This window comes from Haplochromis burtoni, unplaced genomic scaffold (assembly GCF_018398535.1).
Source record: "Haplochromis burtoni strain Fernald_Lab_line unplaced genomic scaffold, NCSU_Asbu1 Contig_1136, whole genome shotgun sequence".
Classification (NCBI taxonomy): domain Eukaryota; kingdom Metazoa; phylum Chordata; class Actinopteri; order Cichliformes; family Cichlidae; genus Haplochromis; species Haplochromis burtoni.
The window spans coordinates 15,623-28,298 of record NW_024583497.1 but is presented as its reverse complement, the minus strand read 5'-3'; the positions used below and the strand labels follow the sequence as shown (position 1 = coordinate 28,298).

General features: G+C 47.0%; 1 protein-coding gene and 1 long non-coding RNA gene across 2 annotated transcripts in view; one reads left to right on the top strand and one right to left on the bottom strand.

Annotated features, from left to right (window-relative positions):
* Positions 1-1,135: 1,135 nt before the first annotated feature.
* Positions 1,136-3,591, bottom strand: LOC121813098. The gene is made up of 3 exons (XR_006053511.1): positions 3,540-3,591; positions 2,886-3,005; positions 1,136-1,263 (listed from the first exon to the last, which is right to left on the bottom strand). It is a non-coding gene; the product is annotated as an uncharacterized LOC121813098 (long non-coding RNA).
* Positions 3,592-4,530: 939 nt separating this feature from the next.
* The window catches only part of LOC102305499 (protein NLRC3), a 14,106-nt gene continuing 5,960 nt past the window's right edge, over positions 4,531-12,676 (top strand). The window contains exons 1-3 of the mRNA XM_042216606.1: positions 4,531-5,265; positions 7,552-7,691; positions 7,768-9,574. Of these exons, the coding sequence (XP_042072540.1) occupies positions 5,093-5,265; positions 7,552-7,691; positions 7,768-9,574 (2,120 nt within the window). The 5' untranslated portion in view covers positions 4,531-5,092. The remainder of the gene's footprint in view (positions 5,266-7,551; positions 7,692-7,767; positions 9,575-12,676) is intronic.

The window sequence follows — 12,676 nt, the reverse complement described above, 5'->3', positions numbered from 1 at the left end:
GATAAGCAGACTGTGTGCCCACCCACGGCTCAAACATCATTGTGAAGTTTGCTGATGACACAGTGGTGTTGGGCGCCATCTCCAACAACGATGAGGCGGCCTACATGGAGGAGGTGAAGAATCTGGCATCGTGGTGCCAGGATAACCACCTCCAGCTGCACGTTGGCAAGACCAAGGAGCTGGTGGTGGACTTCAGAAGGAGTCAGCACAGAGACTGGAGCTCCAGTGGAGAGGGTGCAGTCCTTCAAGTATCTTGGTGTCACATCTCCTCAGACCTGACATGGCTGCCCACATTCAGGTCCAGACCAAAAAGGCTAGGCAGCGCCTGTACACCTACGACAACTGAGGAAGTTCAGGGTCTCTCCAAAGATCCTCAGGATTTTCTATACAGGCGCTGTGGAGAGCATCCTCACACAGAACATGACATCGTGGTTTGGGAACAGCTGTGTGAAGGACCAAAAAGCTCTCCAGAGAGTGATCCGTACAGCAGAACGCTGCTGCAGGATTGCTCTCCCCCCGCTTCAGGACACCTACACCAGGAGATGCCGGACTAGAGCAGCGCAGATACTGAAGGACCCGTCCCATCCTGGCAACAAACTGTTCCAACTTCTGCAATCTGGTAGAAGGTTCCGCATCATCCGGGCAAGGACAGAGAGACTCAAGAGGAGCTTCTATCCCCAAGCCATCCGGGCCCTAAACCATAACATCACAGATTGCCTCATGTGTGTTATGTCCAGTTTTGCTTCCTCTGTCTAACTAACCAAGGGAACCAGTCTACTCTGAAGTGTTGCATCTGGGCTGTATTTAAGCCAAACACGCAATAGACATTAACACAGCTGTGTTAGTGGTTTTGGGGGAATAATTGCTTAATTGCAAGTGCGTTAAGAGCCTTCTCAGAAAGACTGTGTTTAGCCTCGATCTTTTAAGAATGGTGTCTTTAATGTTTGTAAAAAAAAAACATGTTTGTGGCCACATGTTTTTTTAAATTGCAGTAATTTCATTCCTACCAATCTCTGATCTGCTTCAGAGGAGTATAAGCACAATTCAGTGACTCCACCCCTGCGAACTCCTTTGAAACAATACGAAATACTCGAAAACTAAAATCATCTTCACTCAGTTTATAGCCAGAAATCAGCCTCTTACTGTGTGATTGGGGGTCCAGGTTCATGACTGAAGACTGGAGGATAATCTCTGGACATGTCACTGTTCATGGACACAGAGCTGGATCCTGGAAACTCTGCTTGGTGTTTGTGTTGTTTACGTCTGTAAACACAAACATAGAATAAAGCACAGATTATTCTTCTGTTGTTGATCATTGAGCTGCCTCTCTCTCTCTGTCAGATTTATGAGGCTATACAACTCTCTTACAACTACTCTAATTAATGTAGGACAAGCTATTGCCAGGTTAATCTTTTAAATCGTTTTAGAATCCTTAACTAATATTTTTGACTTTGGATTTCCATTTAGATTTTTCTATTATATACACAAATAATCTTTCTCTCATTAATATTTAGTAATGCTAACATTAGTTACCAGCACAAAGAGTCACAGGAAGCTGGTTAACCAACGTGCCATGTTTACAGGGATTTATCAGTCTAGCTGTGAGCACATTCACATAAAGGCAGTTGGCAGCATCAATCCAATCAGTCACAAATAAGTGCACTGGTAGTACAACAGTTATTTTATCAGGAACATAAAACTGCAAAACTTAATGGAAAACAAATATTAGGCGTTCAAACTCATAACACAGGCTGAAAGTAACACAGCTGTGTCAGTGGTTGTTTGAGGAAAAGCACTGTATATGAATGTTTTAATGGTTAAGAGGCTTTTCATAAAGACTATTTGTCATGGACTACGGTGGGTGGCTGGAGTTTCCATAAGGCTCCTGAACTGACCTGGGATCCGCCCCTGGGCAGGGCCAACTCCAGCTCCTGCACACCTGGAGCCTATTGCAGGCAATCAAGCCAGAGGGATTTAAACCACACGTTGATGTTCATTCACTGCCAGTTCGTCATCAACACATGTTGGTAACAGGCCGTATACGTTAAGTTCTTGCTGTGATTCATCCTGTTAACACGACTCTCTTGTGCTACAGTTGCTGTATCCACCTTGGCTCACACTCCACCTCTGGACTCAGGATACCTAGTAATCATTCTGGAAATCTCTCTGTGCCTCACCTGCCTGCCCTCCTGCCATCACACTCCATCTGAGCCCCGGATCTCAGGCAGCTTTTCCACGCCACTCAGCCTCCCCTGGATCTTCATCACCCCCCTCTCAAACACTCCAGGTCCCTAACTGCAAGTAAGAATTGCTGCTCTTACAACTGGCCACTGCGAGCTGCCTTCACTACCTACCTAACTCCTATATCCTCTTCCTCAGTGTGACTGTTCCCCACTCAGCTCCGTTCCGCATCTCAGGCCTCATTCCCTCGCCCTAGCCACGTTCCCCAGGCCACGCCGCACCAAGACTCCACGTCTCGTCTTTTTTGTCTTTGCCACGTTTTTCTCTTGCACTTAAACCTAATAAATTGTTGCATCATCTGCTGTCTCCGCTCTGGGTTTCTGCACCTGAGTCCTGTTCAGTACCGGCCACCCCGTCGTGACACTATTTTATGTTACTAAAGCTTATTGTGTCCACTCACCATTTTCACATTGTTTATAATAGAGACAGAATCTTAATCTTAATAACTGCATTTCGTTGCCCTGTACCTGTGCATGTGCAATGACAAAGTTGAATTCTATTCTAATTACCACAAAACTTCATAGGAAAACATTTCAATGGGTTATACACATGTCAAGGACCCTTGCAGACCCCTTTGAAATAATGTGAAAGACTCGAAAACTAAAAGCATCTTCACTCAGTTTATAGCCGAAACAGTCTCCTACTGTGTGCCTGAAGGTCCAGGTTCATGACTGAAGACTGGAGGATAATCTCTGGACATGTCACTGTTCATGGACACAGAGCTGGATCCTGGAAACTGTGGTCTGTGTTTGTGTTGTTGATGTCTGTAAACACAAACAATGAATCCAGAACAGATTATTCTTCTACATGTGCCTGTTGTTGGGCATTCAGCTGCTTCTCTCTCTCTGTCAGATTTAGGAGACTGAAAAACTCAATTTTCTCTCTACTACTGTACTTTCTGTAGGGCAGGCTGTCACCAGGGTAATCGTTTTTAACTCACTTTCAGATCTTCATTTAATATTTCAGAGCTTTCCATTTAGATTTTTCTGTTATATAAGCAAATAATCTTTCCCTCATCAGTATTCAATCATCTTAACATCAGTTACCAGGATACGGAGTCATTATGTTCCTTTATAAAATAAAATACAAAACTCAATGGAAAGCAAATATCAGGAAGTCAAAAACATAATACAGACTGAAATACATAATACAGCGTCAGTGGTTGTTTGAGGAAAATCACTTGATATGAATGTCTTAGTGCTTTAAGAGCATTTTTCAGAAAAACTTTACTATGTTACTAAAGTTTGTCCTCTCCTTTCACCATTTTCAAATTGTTTATAATAGACACAGTTTCTTACTTTTTGCCTGATGGTCCAAGTTCATCGACTGAAGACTGGAGATAATCTCCTATTGTCACTGTTCATGGACACAGAGCTGGATCCTTGAAACTCTGCCATGTTCCCCTCCAAAACACTTATTTTTAGGCTTCCTGGGAGAGAAACAAAGAACTGTGACTGTGAGCACGGCAGAAAAAAAACATCAGAAATATTTTTAAAGAAAGCCATAACTGGCAGAACAGGAAACACAACACACACACACACGCACACACACACACACACACACACGACGGGTGGCCGGTACCGAACAGGACTCAGGTGCAGAAACCCAGAGCGGAGACAGCAGATGATGCAACAATTTATTAGGTTTAAGTGCAAGAGAAAAACGTGGCAAAGACAAAAAATGACGAGACGTGGAGCCTTGGTGCGGCGTGGCCTGGGGAACGTGGCTAGGGCAAGGGAATGAGGCCTGAGATGCGGAACGGAGCTGAGTGGGGAACAGTCACACTGAGGGAAGAGGATATAGGAGTTAGGTAGGTAGTGAAGGCAGCTCAGAAGTGGCCAGTGTAAGAGCAGCAATTCTTACTTGAAGTTAGGGACCTGGAGTGTTTGAGAGGGGGGTGATGAAGATCCAGGGGAGGCTGAGTGGCGTGGAAAAGCTGACCTGAGATCCGGGGCTCCAGATGGAGTGTGATGGCAGGAGGGCAGGCAGGTGAGGCACAGAGAGATTTCCAGAATGATTACTAGGTATCCTGAGTCCGGAGGTGGAGTGTGAGCCAAGGTGGATACAGCAACTGTAGCACAAGAGAGTCGTGTTAATAGGATAATTCACAGCAAGAACTTAACGTATACGGCCTGTTACCAACATGTGTTGATGACGAACTGGCAGTGAATGAACATCAATGTGTGGTTTAAATCCCTCTGGCTTGATTGCCTGCAATAGGCTCCAGGTGTGCAGGAGCTGGAGTTGGCCCTGCCCAGGGGCGGATCCCAGGTCAGTTCAGGAGCCTTATGGAAACTCCAGCCACCCACCGTAGTCCATGACAAATAGTCTTTATGAAAAGCCTCTTAACCATTAAAACATTCATATACAGTGCTTTTCCTCAAACAACCACTGACACAGCTGTGTTACTTTCAGCCTGTGTTATGAGTTTGAACGCCTAATATTTGTTTTCCATTAAGTTTTGCAGTTTTATGTTCCTGTATAAAATAACTGTTGTACTACCAGTGCACTTATTTGTGACTGATTGGTTTGATGCTGCCAACTGCCTTTATGTGGATGTGCTCACAGCTAGACTGATAAATCCCTGTAAACATGGCAAGTTGGTTAACCAGCTTCCTGTGACTCGTTGTGCTGGTAACTAATGTTAGCATTACTAAATACTAATGAGAGAAAGATTATTTGTGCATATAATAGAAAAATCTAAATGGAAATCCAAAGTCAAAAATATTAGTTAAGGATTCTAAAACGATTTAAAAGATTAACCTGGCAATAGCTTGTCCTACATTAATTAGAGTAGTTGTAAGAGAGTTGTATAGCCTCATAAATCTGACAGAGAGAGAGAGGCAGCTCAATGATCAACAACAGAAGAATAATCTGTGCTTTATTCTATGTTTGTGTTTACAGACGTAAACAACACAAACACCAAGCAGAGTTTCCAGGATCCAGCTCTGTGTCCATGAACAGTGACATGTCCAGAGATTATCCTCCAGTCTTCAGTCATGAACCTGGACCCCCAATCACACAGTAAGAGGCTGATTCTGGCTATAAACTGAGTGAAGATGATTTTAGTTTTCGAGTATTTCGTATTGTTTCAAAGGAGTTCGCAGGGGTGGAGTCACTGAATTGTGCTTATACTCCTCTGAAGCAGATCAGAGATTGGTAGGAATGAAATTACTGCAATTTAAAAAAAACATGTGGCCACAAACATGTTTTTTTTTTTACAAACATTAAAGACACCATTCTTAAAAGATCGAGGCTAAACACAGTCTTTCTGAGAAGGCTCTTAACGCCTTGCAATTAAGCAATTATTCCCCCAAAACCACTAACACAGCTGTGTTAATGTCTATTGCGTGTTTGGCTTAAATACAGCCCAGATGCAACACTTCAGAGTAGACTGGTTCCCTTGGTTAGTTAGACAGAGGAAGCAAAACTGGACATAACACACATGAGGCAATCTGTGATGTTATGGTTTAGGGCCCGGATGGCTTGGGGATAGAAGCTCCTCTTGAGTCTCTCTGTCCTTGCCCGGATGATGCGGAACCTTCTACCAGATTGCAGAAGTTGGAACAGTTTGTTGCCAGGATGGGACGGGTCCTTCAGTATCTGCGCTGCTCTAGTCCGGCATCTCCTGGTGTAGGTGTCCTGAAGCGGGGGGAGAGCAATCCTGCAGCAGCGTTCTGCTGTACGGATCACTCTCTGGAGAGCTTTTTGGTCCTTCACACAGCTGTTCCCAAACCACGATGTCATGTTCTGTGTGAGGATGCTCTCCACAGCGCCTGTATAGAAAATCCTGAGGATCTTTGGAGAGACCCTGAACTTCCTTAGCTGTTGTAGGTGGTACAGGCGCTGCCTAGCCTTTTTCGTCTGGACCTGAATGTGGGCAGACCATGTCAGGTCTGAGGAGATACGGACACCGAGATACTTGAAGGACTGCCCCCTCTCCACTGGAACTCCAGTCTCTGTGCTGACTCCTTCTGAAGTCCACCACCAGCTCCTTCGTCTTGCCAACGTGCAGCTGGAGGTGGTTATCCTGGCACCATGATGCCAGATTCTTCACCTCCTCCATGTAGGCCGCCTCATCGTTGTTGGAGATGGCGCCCAACACCACTGTGTCATCAGCAAACTTCACAATGATGTTTGAGCCGTGGGTGGGCACACAGTCTGCTGTGTAGAGGGAGTAGAGCAGTGGCAAGAGGACACATCCCTGGGGTGCTCCTGTGTTGATGCTGATACTGTTAGAGATACATCTACCCACCCTCACCACCTGAGTTCTGCCATAATTAACAGCTGATGTCGAGAGGTCCTAATGTTTGCACTGATATTTGTGTTCTAGTCGACTATCTGATTCTTTTTGAATTCAGATATGTGATCATGTATGGCAGACACCCTACTAATATAACTATACTGCTTTAAGAAGAGGAAGCAAAACCAGAGCAGATTGGGGAGCAGTGTTCCCTCTGAGCTGAGCGCGTGAGCAATCGCAGACTGCTGACACAGTCTCCGCACACATCTGCGCTGCGCACAAAAAAGTCCAGTGTGAATTGAAATGAAAGTAAATACATGTATTTATTTTAATTTCACTGATTTTCTGTGTGTGGAGACTGTGTCAGCAGTGTGCGATTGCTCACGTACTCAGCTTAGAGGGAACAGTGTTGGGGAGTGTGTGTGACCAAACACGTGGAAACCAGGCGGATTGCTAGCTCCTCTGAGCAGTGTGGGAACCATAGCTGAACTCAAAAGACTCCAGAAAATGGAGAATTAACGTGAACAAACTGAGAGGGAAATCCTGAGCACAGCAGACAAACAGGTTTAAGAGATGAAGTCTGTGAAGGTTCTCAGAGATTTAAGGTTTAAGAGATGAACTAGCGAGCAGAGGAGGTGAAGATGAAGGCAAAGGTAGAGGTGTGTGATGTTGGATGAGAGGCTGCAGGTTTTGTAGAGACTATCCTTGAGTATTCAGTTATGAACGTGGATCATCAGGCACAAAGTACAGATTTTGGAATAACCAGTTTTCTGAAAGTCAAGACAACATTCTTGGAAGCTAGGCTAAACCCTAAGGCCAATCTCCTTATTTCAGTAGACCAAACAGCCACCCACATAAAAGCTGTTTTGCTTCGATTAAGAATAAATGCACTGTTTTATACAGGAAAAGGCAACAAAAAACACATTAAGTGAAAGATACTGAGGGGAAAAACCAGTAACTGAATGCCCACTACTATGAACCTACCAGATAAACAAGTGTTTGCATGATGTCTACAAATGTTTTTACTTCCTTTCTTTGGTCAGAATAATTTTTGTTTGTGTCCACAGAGAGAAGAAGAGGAATTTATTTGTGGAGAAGCCAGTGTCATGTTGTGTGTGGTGTCAGGATGTCCTGAAGGATTCATCTACAGACTTCTGTCCCCAATGTGGAGTAAAGTCTGTAACCAGAACTTTTCAGCAGACAGCCAGTAAGAGCAGCTGTGCAAAAATGTAAACTTACGTTTTCTTGCTCTCTTGTTTAATTGTTTTCCATTCTTTCAACAGATACTGATCTAGAAAAAGTTTTTGATGTATTAAAGGTCACTCTGAGGACACGATATGAACATGTGATTGAAGGAACTGATAAAACAGGAATTGGAGCCCTCCTCAGATTGATCTACACTGAGCTCTATATCACAGAGGAGCAGAGTGAAGCTGTACACTTCCAACATGAGGTGAGGCAGGTGGAGAGCGCTTGTAAGAAGATCCCCTGTGAAACACCAATCAGCAGCAAGGACATCTTTAAAGCCTTACCTGACCAACAAAGACCCATCAGAGTGGTTCTGACATATGGTGTTGCTGGCATTGGAAAAACCTTCTTGGTGCAGAAGTTCACTCTGGACTGGGCAGAGAGCTTAGAAAACCAACAAATCAGTGCGGTGGTTCTGCTTTCATTCAGGGAGCTGAACTTGGTCAGAGATGAGCAGTACAGTCTCCTGGAGCTGATCCATGTTTTCTATCCAACATTACAGAGCATCACAGCAGAGAAGCTCACTGTGTATAATCTTTTATTCATCTTTGATGGCCTGGATGAAAGCAGACTTTTGTTAAATTTCAACAACAGGAAGCTGGTGTCTGATGTCACACAGAAGTCCACCATTAGTGAGCTGCTGACAAATCTCATTGAGGGAAATCTGCTTCCATCTGCTCTCATCTGGATAACTTCCCGACCCGCAGCAGTAAGTCAAATTCCTCCTAAATGTGTTGACAGGATGACAGAAGTTCGAGGTTTTACTGACTCCCAGAAGCAAGAGTACTTCAGGAGAAGATTCAGAAATAAAGAGCTATCAAGCAGAATTATCTCTCACTTGAAAACATCCAGGAGCCTTTACATTATGTGTGGAATCCCAGTCTTCTGCTGGATCACTGCTACAGTTCTGGAGCACATGTTGACTACAGAGGAGAGAGGAGAGCTGCCCAAGACCCTGACTGACATGTACTCACACTTCCTGCTGGTTCAGACAAAGAAAAAGCACAAGTACCATGAGGGGCAAGAGATGAGTTGTCAAGAGCTCACCAATGCTGGCAGGGAAGTTCTTCTGAAGCTGGGGAGGCTAGGGTTTGAACATCTGCAGAAAAAAAGCATCCTGTTTTACCAAGAAGACTTGGAGCAGTGTGGTCTGGATGTCACAGAGGCCTCTGTGTATTCAGGAGTTTGTACAGAGATCCTCAAAAGAGAGTCTGTGATCTTCCAGAAACCAGTTTACTGCTTTGTTCATCTGAGCATTCAGGAGTTTCTGGCTGCTGTCTACATGTTTCACTGTTACACCAACAGGAAGACAGAGGTGCTGCAGAACTTCCTTACTGAGGACGATAAAGGAAATAAGATATCTTTGAAAGATATCTCATCTCTGGAAGATTTTCTGAGCAGAGCCATGGAAGAATCCTTGAAAATTCCGAATAGCCACCTGGAACTGTTTGTTCGCTTCCTTCATGGCCTCTCTATGAAATCCAACCAGAGACTCTTAGGAGGTCTGCTGGGTCAGACAGAGAGCAGTCCACAAACCATCCAGAGAGTCATCAACAACCTGAAGAAGATTAGCAGTGAAGGCAAGTGTCCTGAAAGATGCATAAACATTCTCTACTCTCTCAGGGAGATGAATGACGTCTTAGTACATCAGGAGATCCAAGAGTTTCTAAAGTCACAGAACAAGTCAGAGAAGAAACTCTCTGAAATTGAGTCCACAGCTTTGGCACATATGTTGATGATGTCAGAGAACGTTATGGACGAGTTTGATCTGCAGAAGTACAACACATCACGGGAGGGACGATGGAGCCTTCTTCCAGCTGTGGTAAACTGCAGAAAGGCTCGGTGAGTCCAAGTGTGATTAACATTATAAATCAGTGTAGATCAATAGTTTAGTTCTTAAAATTACTCTCACCAAAAAACATCATTGCTCTTATTACATTATTCCAGATATTTATTCTAAACATTACATGTCAGTTATTTTTGTCAGAGATGTTTGTGCAGAGATGTTGGGGCCGGCCACTATGGGAACATAGTGCACATGAAGTTCCACATCCTGTCGACAACCAGGCCAGTTCAACCGTCCCCTGAGATGGCGGAGAGTTTTGGCATTAACATAGTGGCCGGCCCCCACCAAGCTGTGGACAAGCTCAAGCACCTGCAAACGCAGTGACTGAGGCATCAACAGCTGCAGGAGATCCTTGCCCTGTCCGTGGGCCCGCCATCTCCGGTATAGGAGGCCGTCGTGGGTCTCCAGATTGTTGTACTGGGAGTAGTAGGCCTTCACCTCGAGCCCCTGTCCTGACGCCCCTGTCCAGCCTGGGCATCGTGCCGCCTCCAGCCAGGCCCCCACCTGAACCAACGTCGCATCAGCCTCCTGCTCCTGCTTCAGCTGCTGCATGGTCAACGAGAGCCATCCCCCTCCGCCGGCTGTGGCCTGAGCAGTAGCCACGCCCAGTGCCTCCTGGGCCCGCTCTCCGTGCCGTTTCGAGAAGGGCAGCTGGTGTGGGCACAGACAGATGGGTTGAGCAGAGCCAGTGTCGATGGTGTGCTGAACCAGCCGCGTCTGCCTGCAGTCTCTGTCACTAGCAGCAATGATGTCCACATTCTCGCCCAGGAGGCACCTCAACCGCTAGTGCTGCCACAGATCATCAACAGCTTGGGTTGTCTCGGTCAAGGGAGTTTTGTCGGGCCTAGAGACTGGGGCTGAGGCGAGTAGAGATGGTCCAGAGCCACTGGGGTCTGAAGACTGTCGAGCAGCAGTTGCCTGAAGCCTGGCTTGTCTGTCTCTGATTCCCTGCTTTTGACTGCACTGGAGGGCCAGAGTCTCTGTACCAAGAGTGATAGCCAGCTTTGCGGTGTCAACGCAGGCCCCCCAGCGGGTCAGCAGATCAAGGCCGATGATGCACTGCTCTTGAATGTCAGCAAGCCAGAAGTCGTGCACCAGCTCCAGATCCTTCGCTCGGATCCTCAACGGTTTCTTCCCGCGCATGTCAGTTCTCTGCCCCGTCACTGTCATCAGCTGGGTGTCGGTGGGTGACCAACCCTTCACAAGCGGCCTGGACGTTCCAGGGAGCACACCATGTCGTATTAGAGAAATGGTAGACCCCGTGTCCACCAGAGCCTGGCAGGGCTGGTCCTCAACACAGCAGCTCAGGTAGAGTCCCTTGAGGTGCCCGACTAGGCCCACCACCGTGCATCGTTCTTGGAGGGGGCAGGAAGCTGGAGCGGTGGTCCCCTCGCTGTACCGCTCCCCCTCTCCTTCCCCTGAGGCCACATAGTTCTGGCCTTCGGGGCAGGAGCCAGGCAGTCGCACGCCACGTGGGCCGTCGGTCGACGGGGATGCCTCCAGGGTACTGAGGGCTGCAGCTGGCATATCTCCGGGACCTCCCCCTCCCTGTCGTAGTCTGCGGCTCTGATTCGGGGGTAGTTTGGGAGGGACACCTTCTGGTTAGGTCGCAAGGTGGGCACCAGCTTGGCCCTTTCAGCCTCGAGGAGAGTTTGAGGCATGGCCAGGCGGATGTGTTGGCGCAGTCGCTCTGGAAAAAGTCCTTGCAGAAAAGCATGCAGGCTAAGCGCCTCACAGGCTGCTGCTGGGAACTCCGGGTAGCTGCGACGAGCATACAGCAACACGTCTGCTGCAAAGGTTCCCAGGCTCTCCCCCGGCCGACGGCTCTGGTTGGTCAGCTGCTCCCTGCTCTGATCAGTGGCGTGCCGCTGCCCAAACCGCCTCTCGAGTGCTATGGTGAGGGCTTGGAGCTCATGCTGCTCTGACGGGGCTAGGTCAAGGAGTACCTGCAGTGCATCTCCTTCCAATGCTAGTGCTAGGTGTGTGGCAGCCTCTTCATCACTCCAGCCACTATGCCTTGCGGCTAGCCGTACTTGTGAGAAGTAGGGCTCTAGCGGGGTTAGCCCCTTGTATTTCGGTACCTTAGCTGGCATTGCAGGCATCACTGCTTGCTGTCGGGGGCCCGGCGTGTCGGTCGACAGAGGCAACCCATGAAGCATTGTCCTAGCGTCGGTCACGATGGGCCGCTGTCGCGGTGCACCGTCGGGACCCGTCGGGGGACTTACATGTCCGCTCGCTTGCTCTCGCTTCGATTGCCCACTTCCCAAGCAGCGAATGCTCTCCTCGACGGCTTGCTCCAGCCTCTGAGTGTCTCTCTCCATTCCGGTGAGGGTGAGCAATTCCACTTCTGACACCAATGTGGCGAGCTCAGACAAGGAGGAGACAGAGGTTTCGTTTGGTCTTGCTTCCCATCAGCCAGGGAGCACAGACGTTTATTAGCCGCAACAACAACAACAACAACAACAACACAAAAAGGCGCTCTCTCTCACCCGGAAACACCAGTCGAAGAGAGAGCGCGTCACCTGTAACTATGGCAACATAACAACAGAACATAACTGTAAAAACAAAACCCCGAACAGCCCTGACCCGCTACAATAACATCGATTTAAATCTTGATAACATCACAGTGAGTGGTCAGAAATTAATCATATGAGACTGTGATAGGAAGCACACAGCTTTCACGCACACAGCACTGAAAGATGAGTGCTGGTTTCTAGTGTTGGGACTAACACATTATTAACCCTCTGGGGTCGGTGGACGCGCTGGCGCGTCAAAATCACATGAGCAATTTAAGATGACACAGCTACAAGATGCAGCACGTCAGAGTCTCCATTTCAATTTGGGTCGAAAGTGCGGACTTCAAACTATATACCAGTTCTTGAATTGTGTCGATGGGCTACGTAAAACCAGAGTTATGATAAAAAATACACGCGATGTTTTTTTCTGAACAAAACAGTGGTGTTTACAGCGGGAAGAACGGTAAAAACAGCGTTTTCTAGAGACAGCGCTAGCAAACACTCTCAGCTTGTGAGTGAAAAAAGAAAAAACACCCCTTCCCTATTGGTGTTGGAGTTTACCATGTCAGCCAATCAAAAAAA